Raw genomic sequence first — 17,581 nt, forward strand, 5'->3', positions numbered from 1 at the left:
ATCTCCTCCGACTTATGACTGTATGACTGTAACTTTGTTGCTTGTATTCTTAACAGTTTATATTGTTTCCTAATATGATTTGATTGTTGAATTGTACCCTATGACTATCATTAAGTGTTGTACTGTATGATTCATGATGAATGTATCTTGTCGTTTATGTACCCTGAGAGCACATGTATCAAAGACAAATTCCTTGTGTGTCCAATCACACTTGGCCAATAAAGAATTCTATTCTATTCTATTTTCCTCCATTCTATTCTATTCTATTCTATTTTATTCTATTCTATTTTCCCCCATTCTATTCTATTCTATTTTCCCCCATTCTATTCTATTCTATTTTCCTCCATTCTATTCTATTCTATTTTATTCTATTCTATTCTATTCTATTCTATTTTCCTCCATTCTATTCTATTCTATTCTTTTTTCCTCCATTCTATTCTATTCTATTCTATTTTCCTCCATTCTATTTTATTCTATTTTCCTCCATTCTATTCCATTCTATTCTATTTTCCTCTATTCTATTCTATTCTATTCTATTTTCATCCATTCTATTCTATTCTATTTTCCTCCATTCTGTTCTAGTCTATTCTATTCTATTCCACTCCATTCCATTCCATTCCATTCTATTCTATTTTCCTCCATTCCATTCCATTCTATTCTATTCTATTCTATTCTATTCTATTCTATTTTCCTCCATTCTGATGTTTCTAGAAATCTAATGAGATTTGACTTGTCACTGTGAAATATTTATGTTATTGTTCTATGCAGGTATTGAGCTCCAAATTTCTTTTGCTAAGTGAGACAGTTGTTAAGTGAGTTTTGCCCCATTTTACGATCTTTCTGGCCACCGTTATTAAGCGAATCACTGCAGTTATTAAGTTAGTAACATGGCTGTTAAGTGAATTTGGCTCCCCCACTGACTTTACTTGTGAGGAGGTCACAGAAAGTGAGCACATGACCCCGGGATGCTGCAACCGTCATAAATACGAGTCAGTTGCCGAGTGGCTGAATTTTGATCATGTGACCGCGGAGAGGCTGCACCAGTCATAAATTATCATAAGTCACTTTTACCAGTGTCGTAACTTTAAATGGTCACTAAGTGAGCCGTCGTAAATCAAAGACTATCTGGATTATAACTTACTTACCCTCATGACTTTATTTCCATGTCCTGAATACCCCTGGTTCATTTTATCTTTATCATAAAAGTAACAATGATTTTCATCCTTGCCTAGTTGAATGTACCATGTTTCCCCGAAAATAAGATGGGGTCTTATTTTCTTTTGACCCCCTGAAATAAGCCCTTGGCCTTATTTTCGAGGAGGTCTTATTATTTTTGAGGTGCAAGATGGTCCTTAAACTCAGCCCGCAGCCTGTGGATCAGCTAATCCAGAGAGGGCCAGAAGTTCTGTCTCTGTTTCTGGCACACTCTTGCCAGCCCTAGTGTCGTTGGGCCTGCTGCTCTTTTTGCGGCCGCCACTAACATGCCCAGCTCACATGCCCACAAAGATGCCATAGGTTCTCCATCACGGATTTAGGGTTTCCTGCCTGAGCATGGGGTTGGACTAGAAGACCTCCAAGGTCCCTTCCAACTCTGTTATTCTATTCTATTCTAAACTCTCAATTGACCAAGATGAGCTAGTGGATTTGCTTCTTTTCTATCTATTCTCTGATGTAAGTCAACCACCTGTTTCCTATCCTCAATGAGCCAGACGCCCCAAGGAAACTGCTCTCAATCTCCTGTCTAACCTAAGAATGTCTGGGATGTAATGCAGTCAAGCAAATAATTAACTCATCTTCTGAAATTGTTGACTCCTGATGCAGTGTTTTCAGAAGGCAGAGAAATTCAATTTGTAAACCTAGGAAGAACTTCATTATTCATTATTCTTCTGATATGAAGAAATGGATTTGGTCCATTCTGCATAAAAGCTGTGAAAATAAGTTGAAGTAATATATGTTATAGGTTCAAGACAAAAATTGAATGAATTATGCCCATGGGTTTTTTAAAAAGTTCTTTCCCCCCCTCTTCTGCTGCATTTAGTGTTTTAATCACTATAATATATATGTTACGGTGAAAGACCGAAATTGGTGAATGTCGACATTCACCGGTGAATGTCGACATTCACCAATCTCGCTTGGTGTATGTCCGAAATATTTGCTTATTTCTGACTTTCACCGAGAGGAGCGTTTTCGCCTCTCTTTGCGAGAGGAGCGTTTTCGCCTCTCTTTGCTAATGTTAGGGTTCTAAATACCATGCAGAAATAAATAATTGTCCAAGGCAAAACATCCTTTAAGGTCCAATTTATTCCGTAGGCAATTTAGCACGGCTATGGAAAATTTCAACTCTGAATTACATCCTGTAAGTTCACCTAGTTGAAAGTTCATGATCTCTCCCCACACCCACAAATTCATCACATGTTCCAATCATCATCTTCCACGCTGGCATGTAAACCCATCTTCTTCCGGCCAGGTGTCGAGGTGCTGAGACAAAAGATGACCTTGGCTTCTACAAAAGAATGTCAACAATCCATTCTACAATCCTACTCCTTTCTATTCCCCCCTCCCAACTACTACACTATTGAAACAGCATAGAAAATTATAAGAAAGTGTGGCAGGCCAAAGATCCTAAAAAGAACATAACTACAGGCCTGACAGGCGGCCTCTCCTCAAAAGAAAAACGTTTCCTGCAAAGAGAATAACATAAAAGTTAACATAACAAAATTAACCACCTTTTCTCCACCCAGGGGAACCCCTTGACTTCTCGGGAAACTTCCCATTGACTTGCTTTCCTAACTTCTCCACTTTTAGGTTCCCACTGTTCACCCAATTAGCTTCAGACCAAGGGTAACCCTTCCAATGCACTAAGTACTGTAAGCAACCCCTATTCAGCCTGAAATCTACAATTTTTTCCACCTCAGATTGTGTTTCCCCTTCCATCACTACAGGAGGAGATTGAGCTTGGGTGGATGCTCTTCTGTTAGACCCAATTACTGGTTTCAACAAGCTACAATGAAATTCTGGGTCAATTTCCCCTAGACTTCTGGGTAGACTGAGTTGAACTGTAACTGAGTTAACTATCTTCACTATTGGGAATGGACCTAGAAATTTTGGACCCAATTCCTTGCTAAGCATTTCTAATCTTATGTATTTGGTAGATACAAAAACATTGTCCCCCACACGGTAGGGGTTTAGGAGTGAGCGACATTGATCATCTTGCTTCTGGTAGGCTTCTGCCGCAACTGCTAGAGCCTTCTTCGTATTCTCCCATCCTTTCTTTAGCATGTCCATCCATTCACTCAAAGACATGAAAGAAGGAGGTTCTCTAGGCAACTCAGGCATGGCAACAACTTCCATGCCACTGGTAATCTGGAAACCCGCTAATCCTCTGCTGCTGTGGACCGCATTGTTGTACGCCACTTCGGCGAAGGGTAGCAAGTCCGACCAGTTATCGTGCTGATAGTCCACAAAACACCTGATGTATTGTTCCACCACCGCATTGGCTCCCTCTGCTGCGCCGTTCATGCTGGGATGAACCTCTGAGCTCAGTTCTTGTGTGGACCCAATAAATCTCAGGACCTCTCTCCAGAACTTGGCTGTGAACTGGACTCCGCGGTCTGAAATGATCCTCTTGGGTACTCCATGCAGGCGATAAATGTGTTTCACAAACATTTTCGCTAATTCGTTTGCGGATGGCAATCCTGAGCAAGCAATGAAGTGTGCCTGCTTAGAAAACAAATCAATAACAGTCCAAATTACTTTATGCCCACTGCTGTCTGGGAGTTCCACGATGAAGTCCATTGCGACCTCTTCCCATGGCCGTTTTGGGCTCTCTGCTGCAGGTGCTGTAGGTTCTGGGCTCTTGGATCCAATCATCCACGGTTGGCCTTGTTCCTCCTCCGAGGCCTCCCCTTTGGTAGGACTCTTCGTCACCTGAAGTTGGGGGTCCTCTTCCAGAGGTCGGTTGGGCATTTCCCCCTCCGAGGCCTCCCCCTTAGTTGGACTCTTTGTCACCTTCAGTTGGGGATCCTCCTCTGGAGATTGTTTGCCCTTTTCCTCTTCCGAGGCCTCCCTCTTGGTAGGACACTTCGTCACTTTAAGTTGGGGATCCTCTTCCAGAGGTTGTTGGCCCAGATGACTTTTCTGTGCTGGCATCTGGGGCCCTCTCTTTACCACCATGGCGACTGGTACACACATTTGTTCTTCGGCAATTCCCTCCTCCGAGGCCTCCCCCTTGGTAGGACTCTTCGTCACCATAAGTTGGGGATCCTCTTCCAGAGGTCGTTTAGGCTTTTCCCCCTCCGAGGCCTCCCCCTTAGTTGGACTCTTTGTCACCTTAAGTTGGGGATCCTCCTCTGGAGATTGTCTGCCCTTTTCCTCTTCCGAGGCCTCCCCCTTGGTAGGACACTTCCTGACCTTAAGTTGGGGATCCTCTTCCAGAGGTTGTTGGCCCAGATGACTCTTCTGTGGTGGCATCTGGGACCCTCTCTTTACCGCCGTGGTGGTTGGTGCGCACGTTTGTGGCATTGGGGCTGGAGCCAAGCACTCTGACGCTCTGTGGCCAAGTTGACAACAATGGTGGCATTTAATTGGGCCCCACGAGGAATGGAACCTAGTTACATCTCTAAACTCAGGAACCGTTTCATCACACTGCCTTGCTCTCCAACTTGCAGCTGCCCCCTTGGTAAACCCTTCTTCCATGGTGGAGATTGCTTCTCTGTAGGAAGGTGGAGTAAGAACCTTTTGGGGCATTGCAGATGCACCTTGTTCCGCTTCCCATCTTGCAGGCCTGCTTTGGTAATCCCTTCTTCCATGTTGGTGATTGCTACTCTGTAGGAAGGTGGGGTAAGAACCACTTGGGGCCTTGCAGGCGCACATTTTCCCGCCATCCACAATGCAGGCCTCTGTTTGGTAATCCCTTCTTCCATGGAGATTTCTTCTCTGTAGGAAGGTCTGGTAAGAACCTTTTTGGGCCTTGCAGGGGAGACTGGAACCGGTGGGGAGGTCAATCCCTCGGTTGGCCACTGCCCAGCTTTCTGCCATGGTGCCATCTGCTGAGGGAGGGCAGGTGCCCACTGGCATCCCTCCCATCCATGACCTGGGGTAAGACCCATCCCGGGGTTGCCTGCTTCACAGGTTGCAGCTCAACCAATGATGGCTGGCTAAGGGGTTTTACGTGCCAAGGACCCTCCTGCTGGCTTGGAGGAGTTATGGGCCAAGTAGGTGCCCTTTGCTGGCTTGGATGAGTTATGGGCCAAGTAGGTGCCCTCTGCTGGCTTGGAGCATTTCCCCATGCTGATGGCAAAGGAGTTGGTAAGTAGCATCTCTTCCATCCAAGTCATGGGAGGAAAGCCCAATTTACTGCCCAATTTGCTTCATTTACTGGTTGCAGCCCCATTTGTGGTGGCTTGCAAGTGGCAGATGCTGGAAAAATTCCTTCTTCCTGCCTCCTTTGAAATTCCCATTTTGAAAGGGAATCCTTCTCCCACCTAGTTGCAGGGTGACAAGCCATTTCATTTATTGCCGTATGGAAGGAGCCCAAACCTCTGTTCTAGTTTTTTTTTTCCCCAAGCCTTGTTTCCAAGCTGGGGGGAAGGAGGGGGAGCATGCACTCACAATTTGCTGAAGAAATATTTCTGCGACCTTCCTTCGTCTTGTCGTGTCTCCTCCTGCATTCCTCCTGATCCAATTAAACTGGAAGCAGCATTCCATTGCCTTTGAAGTTCCGCACTCAGCTTCTTATCACCAAAAGCTTCTCATGTATTCTTCGCTGATATTTACGCTGTCCCGGTCAGCATTGGGAATGCCGAGACCCCATCACCAGATCTTCCATCACCAGCCCTTCCCCCTTGATAAGGGGAGGGAGCTAGTGAATTATTTTAAAGTAGAGAGTTGAAATAATGTTAGGGTTCTAAATACCATGCAGAAATAAATCATTGTCCAAGGCAAAACATCCTTTAAGGTCCAATTTATTCCGCAGGCAATTTAGCACGGCTATGGAAAATTTCAACTCTGAATTACATCCTGTAAGTTCACCTAGTTGAAAGTTCATGATCTCTCCCCACACCCACAAATCCATCACATGTTCCAATCATCATCTTCCACGCTGGCATGTACACCCATCTTCTTCCGGCCAGGTGTCGAGGTGCTGAGACAAAAGATGACCTTGGCTTCTACAAAAGAATGTCAACAATCCATTCTACAATCCTACTCCTTTCTATTCCCCCCTCCCAACTACTACACTATTGAAACAGCATAGAAAATTATAAGAAGGTGTGGCAGGCCAAAGATCCTAAAAAGAACATAACTACAGGCCTGACAGCTTATTTCTGACTTTCACCGAGAGGAGCGTTTTCGCCTCTCTTTGCGAGAGGAGCGTTTTCGCCTCTCTTTGCTTATTTCTGACTTTCACCGAGAGGAGCGTTTTCGCCTCTCTTTGCGAGAGGAGCGTTTTCGCCTCTCTTTGCGAGAGGAGTTGCAGCTGCTTCTCTCAGCGCAATATCTTGAACCGAAATCTCATTTATGGGAAGTAACTTTTCTTTACAAATTACGAACGGGTTAGGGTTAGGGTTAGGGTTAGGGTTTTACCCTAACCCTAACCCGTTCGTAATTTGTAAAGAAAAGTTACTTCCCATAAATGAGATTTCGGTTCAAGATATTGCGCTGAGAGAAGCAGCTGCAGCTCCTCTCGCAAAGAGAGGCGAAAACGCTCCTCTCGCAAAGAGAGGCGAAAACGCTCCTCTCGGTGAAAGTCAGAAATAAGCAAAGAGAGGCGAAAACGCTCCTCTCGCAAGGAGAGGCGAAAACGCTCCTCTCGGTGAAAGTCAGAAATAAGCAAATATTTCGGACATACACCAAGCGAGATTGGTGAATGTCGACATTCACCGGTGAATGTCGACATTCACTAGATTTCGGACTTTCACCGTAACATATATATACTTTTTAAAAAAATTGTAATTCCAACTGTATTTATTTGTCATTGTATTTGTGTTTTTTTTTAATGAAATTCTACCCTACAAATGTCCCTTAATCATCTGTCAGGTCCACTTTTGATAACAGTTTCTGTTTGAATAATAGAATATAAAAGCTTATGGAAATGAATCTTATGTTTCCTTGTTTTAAAATATTTATTATTCCTTGTTTGGATATAAAACATATTTCATTTGTTTTGATTACGAATATTTAACAATGTTTCTGAGATTATATTCGGATATCCTGAATGAATTTTTTCCCTGTTCCATTTTTTATTTTTGGAACTCATTTATTTACGTAAGAAATTCAGTTCTGCCTTTCCATTATAATCAGAACTGGTTATATAAGAACTTTAGAACAATAATATTTTAAAACACAGAGATCATTATTACTGCCGAAAACCCTAATATATACCCTATCAAATAGGCAATAAATTAAATTCGTTCACAGCAAAGGTAAATATAAAACATTTTTATTAAGGCAGTTTCACAACTAAGTAAAACTAGCAGATTTTTAAATTGTGTGGTTTCCAGTCACATTTGCTGATTTTAGTTTTGTCTATTCACAGTTGTGTGAAATAAAAGGTGGCAGTTCTTTAGCTGGTACAGATCTTCATATGCATCAAATTCTTGATGTTTTGATGTATCAGGGTAGTATATGTGTGGATCCAAATAGCATAGTCTTTTGCAATTAACAAGTAGAAATTAGATAGGATAGATCTATCTTATATTATCTATCTATCATCTATCTATCTATCTATCTATCTATCTATCTATCTATCTATCTATCTATCTATCTATCTATCTCTATCTTCTAACTATATCTTCTATCTATCTATCTATCTATCTATTTCTATCTTCTAACTATATCTTCTATCTATCTATTTATCTACCTACCTACCTACCTACCTACCTACCTACCTAAGTACAATCCAATATTTTTTGTTGTGGCACTACTATAATAAATAATAATAATAATAATAATAATAATAATAATAATAATAATAATAATAATAATAATAATAATAATAATAATAATAATAATAATAATAATAATAATAAATATTTATTTCTTAGCCGCACCCTCTCCCGAAGGACTCGGGGCGGCGTACAATAAAACATAGGAAATAAATATATAGACAAACATACATATAACAAAAACGTATACCAAGACATATACATATACAAATATACAAGGAGGAGGTGAGCTGATGAATAAAAACAATTAAAAACACAATGTTTAAACCCCTAAATAATTTAATACAATTAAAATACCCCAAATAAAAAACCCGTCAGGAGCGATATAGTTGGATTAAAGTTGAGCCAGGCCAGCTACTTGAAATAGGTGGGTCTTGAGCTTTACACGAAAGGAGCGGAGGTCAGAGGTATTCCTAATATCCGGGGGGAGGTCATTCCACAGGGCTGGGCCCGCCACAGAGAAGGCTCTACTCCTAGGTGCCGCCCCCCCGGCACTGCCTGGTGGACGGCACCTGGAGGAGACCCTCTCTGTGCGAGCGGATTGGTCGCAGGGATGTATGGGGCAGAATACGATCCCGCAAGTAACTAGGTCCTGAGCCATGGAGCGCTTTGAAGATAGTTATCAAAACCTTGAAACGCACCCGATAGACCACAGGAAGCCAGTGCAGCTCGCGCAGGAACGGTGTCACATGGGAGTACCTAGTACTCCCCATAATTACCCGCGCGGCTGCGTTCTGGACCAACTGTAGCCTCCGGGTGCATTTCAAGGGAAGCCCCATGTAGAGAGCGTTACAGTAGTCCAAGCGAGACGTCACCAGCGCATGAGTGACCGTGCGTAAGGCGTCCCGGTCCAGTAGGGGGCGCAATTGGCGCACCAGGCGAACCTGGTGGAACGCCCCCCTTGCCACGGCTGTCACATGGTCATCCATGGACAGCCGGGCATCCAGGAGGACGCCCAAATTGCGCGCCCGCTCCACGGGGGCGAGTTGGATGCCCCCGATGGCCAATGATGGAATTAATTGGCTGAACCGGGGAGCTGGTACCCACAGCCACTCTGTCTTGGAGGGGTTGAGTTTGAGTCGGTTGCCATCCATCCATACTATGGCTGGTTTATAACATAAACTTTCTATTTCAATGTTCAGAAGATCTTGGTAGTTTGTCATCTTTGTCAATTTTTCATCCTGTACTATCCTCTGATATTGCCGCATCAATTATCTATACTTTCCCCCCCTTTTCAACCATAGTTAAATCTTATTTATTGTGAACCAAGACTTTTATCGGATTCATAGCTCTGATATCCCACAATTTTTTAAGCTGCTCGTTTTTGACTAGTTTTTCAATTCTGTGTTCCCACCAGTTTTTCATTACCGGCACACGATAATCTTTACAGGGGCTTTACAGGGAGCATTTAAAAATGTATCACAAATACCATTGACTGGCGCTGATGGTTGATACGGATTGATGATGATGATTGTCTCTTTTATTAATTAAACATGAAACTCAGACTACTGAACATTTAAAAATGTATCACAAATATCTTTGACTGACAGTGATGGTTGATAGGGGTTGCTGCCAGCATCCTAAGTATCAACCAAGTATCTTCTTAAAATGTACAATGTTCTGAGTAGCGCATTTTTTGCAGTTCCGCTGGTGTTATAACAGGAAGCTGCAGTTTTTTGATGTATTTTGTAAAATTCTTGGACATGGTACCAAGTGCCCCGGTGACAATGGGTATCACTGTTACATGTTTCATCCATAATCGGGTAGTTTCCATTGGACAGGTCACGATATTTTGCGTTTTTTTTCCAGTTCTTTTTCTTCAATTCTTTAATATTAATATAATATAATTATTATTTCATTTTAGGATATTTTATGCTATGAACAACTGAAGTCTAACGTGATCCAGTACAATCTTTTGGTGGACAGTCTGATTTATAAAGTGAGTAATTTTTGAATTGCGTATTTCTGTGGTCAGTAATTAATGTGTTACCCCGCCACTAGGCTTATGTAGTGAAAAAGAATGTTTGTTTTGACTGTGCTTAATGTCTTTTATAATGGCTAACCTTATTAATTGTATTCTGCTTACAAGATAGCTGGGAGCAAACTAATCTAAGGGCCTTGAATTTCTGGCTAGTAAGGAGTGAAAATAGGTACTCGATTGCTCTGAGCTTGTTGACCAGACGTTTGGCAGTTCAGCGGTTCAAATCCCTAGCACCGCGTAACAGAGTGAGCTCCCGTTACTTGCCCCAGCTTCTGCCAACCTAGCAGTTCGAAAGCATGTAAAAATGCAAGTAGAAAAATAGGGACCACTTTTGTAGGAAGGTAACAGCACTCCGTGTGCCTTCGGCATTTAGTCATGCTTGCCACATGACCACGGAGACGTCTTCGGACAGAGCTGGGTCTTCGGGCTTTGAAACTGAGATGAGCACTGTCCTCTAGAGTCGGGAACAACTAGCACGCATATGCGGGGGAACCTTTACCGTTACCTAAGGAATGAAAATCTCTATGGTTCTGCTGTGATCGCTATAATACATCTTTTGAATGTGGTATTTATGTAGAAGTACTAACAGGAATCGAACTCAGTGTGACTCTTGCTATAGGAATTCCCATTTCTTCAACTCTTTAGAATCCTTTGGAATGTGACATAGCTCAGCCTGGCCATACACAATTGCGGGCATTCAAAAACGTGATCAGAAGCCATTTCATTTCCTGACTAAATGGGAAAAAAAGCCCTCTTAAGTTTTGGGCTGCTAACTAGTTAAATAATAATCAGCAGGAATAAATGGAGATTTGAGAAATAACCATTGTTGGATCCCACAATGTTTTGTTAGCAGTGTTCCAGTATTTCAGGGGCTACCACAAAGAAGAGGGAATCAATCCATTCTCCAAAGCACTTGAGGGCAGGACGAAAAGCAATAGATGGAAACTAATCAAGCAGAAAAGCAACTTAGAACTAAGGAGAAATTCCCTGACAGTTAGAACAATTAATCAGTGGAACAACTTGCCTCCAGAAGTTGTGGGTGCTCCATCACTGGAAGTTTTTAAGAACAGATTGTACAACCACTTGTCTGAAATTATACAGGGCAGTCATGGCTAACCTTTTTGTTGTTGCGTGCCAAAAGCGTCCCTGCACCCATAATGCAATGCACGCGCGAACCCCCCACCTGGCGCTCCCCGCCATGCATACGCCCGTCCCCCCATGCCTATTTTTGGCTTCCAGGTTGGTGCAGGAGGCTTTCCAGGCCCAAAACGGGGCTCAGGGGTGCTGCGCAAGGCCCCAAAATGCAATGCGAGCACACACACCCATGTGCCCCACCCCTTGTGCATGCGTGCACTTCCCCCATGCACCCCTCCCTTTGCGCATATGCGGCAGAGATCTAAGACCAGGTGACCGGCAGGAGGCGTGCCACATGGGCAGTGGGGCTAGGTTGGGGCAACGGTTGGCGTGCCCGCAGAGAGGGCGTGCCATAGGTTTGCCTTCACGGGTATAGGGTTTCCTGCTTGAGCAGGGGGTTGGAATAGAACAGCTCCAAGTTCTCTTCCAACTCTGTTATTCCACTTCTTTCATTACAGATCAAAGATTCTAATGGAACTTTTCATTTGATAATTAGAAGTTGACGAAAAGCTGAGCTTGATATACGATTAGTGCCGTAACTGTTGTTAACGGCATTAGATTACGATAGTGCCTGCATCTTGTTATATTGTGTACAGTGTGTGAGGTGGAAAAGATATGGCTCAGCTTCAAAAGGTTGTGGTTTTTGTTTTTGTTTTTAATTTCAGGATGTGAAATTGACAGCCAGCAACGATGACTACTACTTTGTGTTTGAGGATTATTTATATCAGGTAAGTATTTACGTGGAGCAAATGGCAAATCATACGTCACTGGAAGGACATTTGGGCCAGAGTAGAGTTTGTTCTGTTTATTTTGTAGATGAGATAAAACTTGCAACAGCTGCTCTTAAGTAGAGCTACAGTGCGTTGCTGTGTGTCTCTATACAAGAGTAAATTCCACTTATGTTTTGTGGGGCACGTGTGCTCCCCTACCACTTCCAGCGGCCCTGTTCCGAACGGGCCACAGGCCAATAGTGGGACCAGGGTTGGGGACCCTTGCTGTAGAACATAAGATTGGCCCCTACTTGCTCATGTCTGTGAAGACCAGTGGTGGGTTCCTGTACAGTGCTCTGGAGTGCCCACCCGCCGTCCTTACCTGTATTTGAGCCTATTGGGGCTTTCGCACATGCGCATGGAGCGTATGGCGCCTGGGCGATGCTCCGCCGAGCAGCTGGAGCATTGCGGGTGGTGGACACCCGGCCCCGTTGCACCGTACCAGTTGCACCAGGATCCGGAACCCACCACTGCTGAAGACCTAGTTTTGCCAAGGGGACCCCAGTTTGGATTAGACCCAGGGAAGGGCTACTACGGATTCGGGAGCTAACATAATGGCCAGTTCGGAGAACCTCCAAATCCTCCCCCCGGCTGGCCCTGCCCCTCCCATCCCTCCTACCCCTCGCCTCCCAGGAGTCTCCACATGGCCCATTTTGGATGTGAGGTAAGTGCAGGGCCCATGCGGAGGCTTGGAAAGGGGGAAAATGGCCTCCTGGAAGTTCTGGAAGGCAGAAAATGGGCCCATTTCTGGCCTCTGGAGCCCGGGGGGAGGCAGTTTTCACCCTCCCAGAGTCTCGAGGAAAGCCGCTGGAGCCTAAGGAAGGAACCACCCCCCCCCCCCGGCCATGGTGCCCATGCCCACCCAGCCACCGGGCAGAGATTGCGTTGCTGAAATTTTTGAAGCCCACCCTTGTTGGAGCCCGTCAAATGGCTTCTTTGATTGTTGTTGCCAAAGGGGTGGGAGTTATTGTTTTTATTGTTTTTTATATTGGACTTTGCCCCTTATAAGCCGCCTGGAGTCACTGAGAGTGAGCTGGGCGGACCCTATCAATTTTCTTAAATAAATGAAAGTAATGAATACATTAATATAAATACATAAATAAATAAATGGAAACCTGGGGGTTGGTACTTGTGGCATTATAGCTGCAGTTGTTGTAAGCATTAATTTTTGTTTGCAATGGAGGTTAATGGGCAGTGGCCCTGGGTTTGGAAGAAGGCATTCATGAGAAATTGGGGTGTCAAAAGAAAATAAGACCCTGTCTTATTTTCAGGGAAACACGGTAGGAGTTCTCCTGGAAAGGGCATGTTGGAAGAAATATCCATCTGGTTCAGTTCCAAGTTGGGAGAAAGACACTGGAAACATGGAGGCTGATTGGAAAGAGGGTTTAATGATGAAGCAGAAGCACATGGGTGGCTCTGGGCAGCTCAGCACATGGAGTGGAGAGCGAGGGGTATATATATATATATACCTTCTCTTGGGTTTTGCACTTGAGCTTCCTGTTCTTGTTCAAGAGCATGTATTCTATTGGCTGTTGTAGGGGTCATAGCTCTGTAGGTTGTCTGGGCGCTCAGCTTTGGTTGAAGTTTGGACTCTGATGCAAGGAGATTGTGCAATGTAGTGACCCCTGTTGCTAGATAATCCTATGATGTCCTGGAGGGTCATGTCTGAATCCCATCATCCTGGAGCTGAAGGTCTTTTGTTTTGTAGATAGGATGGCAAAAATGGGCAAAAAATATCTTTTGGGGGCTATTAAGAAAGGTGGGTGCTGCTTTCCAAGAACACGTTTCTCCTTTTCTCATCCAGGGAGGTATAATATTCTGCCTTTTTAATATTTCTCAAAATATTTCATTCTTTAGGAGAGGGGTGGATGCTAATTTTGTACAAGCATCAAGAGTACAAGTGTTAAACATTCAAAGATGATTTAAAGATAAAAGGAACCAGCAATATTTGTTGTGCCCGGTCTTAGGGATATATAAAAGAAGTAACCGTGTGTGTGTGTGTGTGTGTGTGTGTGTGTGTGTTTGTACATACATACCGTGTTTCCCCAAAAATAACACAGGGTCTTATTTTCTTTTGGCTCACGAAATATGGCCTCGGGCTTATTATAGGGGAGGGGTTATTATTTTCTGGGGCGGGCGAGAAGCGAGGTGTGCCTTATACCTTTCCAGCTCCCTTGCCATTGTGTTCAGGGAAGCCGCTGGTAAAAAAAAACCCTTCTCGCGAGTTCAATCAAACTTCTTGAACTCGCGAGAAAGGGTTTTTTTTTTTAACCAGCGGCTTCCCTGAACACAATGGTGAGGAATGCGACAGAGCTGGAAAGGTAATGGGCGCGCCTCACGGCCCAACACCACCCACGTCGCCCCAATGGTAAAGGCAGCCTGCCTGGTTCCCTTCCCTCCATCCCTTTAGCGAAGGAGGGCAGGTGGAGGGGGAGAAGCGAGGCGCGCCTCTTACCTTTCCAGGTCTGTTGCGTTCCTCATCATTTCGCCCATTGAAGCCCCTTGTAAAAAACCCCTCATGAGTTCAACTCGCAAGTTTTTTTTACAAAGGGCTTCAATGGACGAAAGGGTGAGGAACGCAGCGGAGCTGTCAGTCTCTGGTAGTGCTAGGACGCACGTCTCGCTTCTCCCCCCACCTGTCACCCCTCGCTAAAGGGACGGCAGGCAAGGGAACCAGGCAGGCTGTCTTTACTATTGGGGCAAGGTGGGTGGTATTGGGCCGCGAGGCATGCCTCTTACCTTTCCAAGTCCGTTGCGTTCCTCACCCTTTCATCCAGTGAAGACCCTTGTAAAAAAAAAACTTGCGAGTTGAACTCACAAGGTTTCTTTTACAAGGGGATTCACTGGACAAAAGAGTGAGGAACACAATGGACCTGGAAAGGTAAGAGAAACACCTCCCTTCTCCCCCCCCCCACCTGCCACCCCTCGCTAAAGGGATGGCAGGGAAGGGAACCAGGCAGGCTGCCTTTACCATTGGGGTGGGTGGGGTTTTTTTGCGCGAAAAGGAACAGGCGGGAGGGGTTGATCGCATTGCTGGCCTCACCCTGTTTTTGCTGCGGGCTCTTTTTGCGCAGGAGGGAAGGGTGGGGGGTGGAAGCACTTTGCTTCGCCTGCCGCTATTTTTGTGGCGAGCCCTCTTTTTGCCCCACAAGCGGTACTGGTAGGTGGTACAGTGGTAATGGTGGGGACCGGTTGCGCATGTCCTTAAATAGTTGGGGGCGGGCTTATGTTTGGGGGAGGGCTTATTATGGTGCATGCTCTGAAAAGCCCGATTGGGCTTATTAGCAGGGCATGTCTTATTTTTGGGGAAACACAGTACATACATACATACATACATACATACATACATACATACATACATACATACTAGAATTAATTACTCCATGATCCTTGGAAAGACCCTCATTTTATGCATCCATAATATATGACCTTTATTTCTATTAAAAAAGGAAGCTGTGTGGGAGTTTTTAATTGTCTTAGTTGCTTCTTATAAGTCTTTTAATGAAGTGTTACTACATTTGCAGATTTGCTTACATACATTTGATTACAATGTCAGTATAAATGTCCTGGGGTTACAACCTCATTTTCGCGGTAAGTGCAGCTCAACTAGTCAGAGCTGTTGGGAGTGTCCAGGGGTGGGCTGCTAGGGGTTCAGCCGGGTTTGGGAGAACCCATAGCTAACCTAACGGCTGGTTCGGAGAACCTCCAAATCCCACTCCTGGTTGGCACCGCCCACCCCATCCTCCCTCCCCTCCCAGGAGTCTCCACGTGGCCCGTTTTGGATGCAAGGTAAGTGCAGGGCCCCCACGGAGGCTTGGGGAGGGAGAAAAATGGGCCTCCCAGGAGTTCTGGAACGCCAGAAATGGGCTCGTTTCCGGCCTCCAATGGGCCTCCGGTGCTCAGGGGAGGCAGTTTTTGCCCTCCCAGAGGCTCAAGGAAAGCCTCCAGATCCTGGGGAAGGAAAAAATCCCTCCCCGGCGTTGTGCAGAAGGCTGACTAGGCCACGCACACCATGCCCACCCAGCAACGGGGCAGAGAACCCGTTGCTGAAATTTTTGAAGCCCACCCCTTATTTTCCTTTTTTTTTCCTGCGTAGCTGCATCAAACAAGCATTCCTTAACTTAGCTGACAAGATAATTCTGTACATTCGGAGAGTAAAGTATAGGCAAAAATCTAATGCTCTCTAAAAAAAATATTAAGATGTTTCTCCAATTGCCTTGCAATTAAGAAAGCTTGCAAAATAGAAGCTTGTGATATTGAAGATGCCATCTAACTAAAACTACAGCTTTAATAGCAATTAAGCTAAGACATCTATTTATTTGAATACAAGAAAGCTGCATTACCCAAGCTGTAAAAAACCAGGGTCACATACTTATGGATGCCAAACTAGGCCTGCTACAGAGATGAAGTCAGTTTTCTCTTCGGCTGAGTTTCTAGCCAGCATTTTATGTGTGTAGGTAGGGGGTCAATTTGTTTTCCAAAGCATCCGAAGGCAGAACAAGAAGCAGTGGGTGGAAACTAATCAAGGAGAGAAGCAACTTGAAATTAAGGAGAAATTTCCTAAGCTGCATAAGCAGAGGAATAGAATCAAGATCAGGTGGAGTGTTAATATCACTTTATAAAGCCTTGGTAAGGCCACGCTTGGAATCCTGCATTCAGTTTTGGTTGCCACGATGTAGAAAAGATGTGGAGACTCTAGAAAGAGTGCAGAGAAGAGCAACAAAGATGATGAGGGGACTGGAGGCTAAAACATATGAAGAATGGTTGCAGGAACTGGGTATGTCTAGTCTGATGAAAAGAAGGACATGGGGAGACATGATAGCAATGTTCCAATATCTCAGGGGTTGCTACAAAAAAGAGGGAGCCAAGCTATTCTCCAAAGCACCTGAGGGCAGGACAAGAAGCAATCAAGGAGAGAAGCCACCTAGGAGAAATTTCCTGACAGAGCAATTCTGTAAAGCAGTGGAGCGGTTTGCCTCATTAAGTTGTGGGTGCCCCATCGCTTGAGGTTTTTAAGAAGACATTGGGCAGTCAACTTGAATGGTACAGGATCTCCTACTCAAGCAAGAGGGCTGGACTAGAAGACCTCCAAGCTCCCTTTTTGTGAATTCGCCGTAATTTTCTACCGCCAGGAGTCTTGGAGGTTGGATTTAATACAGTTCTCATTATTACAGAGTTAATAGCCGTGCAGATGAGGAAGGATTAAAGGCGGAACATTGTTTTCCTGTGTTCTATTTTATTTTATTTTTTTCAATCTCCGACAAAAAGCTATTTCATCCATTTCTGAAAAGATTTGTCTGGTCAAACAGAGTTACTTCGAGCAGACACAAATCCTTAGGTTACCTACCTAATTGCCAAATTCTGCTTCCGAGTGATAAGGATATGCCGTCAGATGTTGATTTCTTTGGGACTCTTTATAATGACTAATTGGGATATATCAATAACTGTTGGATAAGCACGAAGAGGACAGAATGTTTCCATTTGTGTATAATTTCATGAAGTCTGTTCTGTGTCTGCATGTCAGGCTCAAGGCCAAAGACACACTAAAAAGCAATGGACTCCAGTCATTTATTTGCTTATGCTTAGTGGATAGGATCTTAGCCAAACCAAGGCTATATCCAGGTGGTCCTCGACATATGGCCACAATTGAGCCCAGAATTTATGTTTCTAAGTGAGAAATTTATTAAGTGGGTTTTGTCTGATTTTACAACTTTTCTTGCCACATTTGTTATGTGAATCACTGCAGTTGTTAA

At 44.3% G+C, this 17,581-nt stretch overlaps 1 protein-coding gene across 5 annotated transcripts in view; it reads left to right on the top strand.

Moving 5' to 3' along the window:
- TBC1D19 (TBC1 domain family member 19) overlaps positions 1 to 17,581 on the top strand; it is a 90,687-nt gene that overhangs the window by 31,658 nt on the left and 41,448 nt on the right. For all 5 annotated transcript variants that reach the window (XM_081958912.1, XM_081958913.1, XM_081958915.1 and 2 more), the window contains 2 exons: positions 9,808 to 9,882; positions 11,724 to 11,786. In XM_081958912.1, the coding sequence (XP_081815038.1) occupies positions 9,808 to 9,882; positions 11,724 to 11,786 (138 nt within the window). The remainder of the gene's footprint in view (positions 1 to 9,807; positions 9,883 to 11,723; positions 11,787 to 17,581) is intronic.

This window comes from Natrix helvetica (genome assembly GCF_964273705.1).
Source record: "Natrix helvetica genome assembly, chromosome: 7".
In the NCBI taxonomy this organism is placed as follows: Eukaryota; Metazoa; Chordata; class Lepidosauria; order Squamata; family Natricidae; genus Natrix; species Natrix helvetica.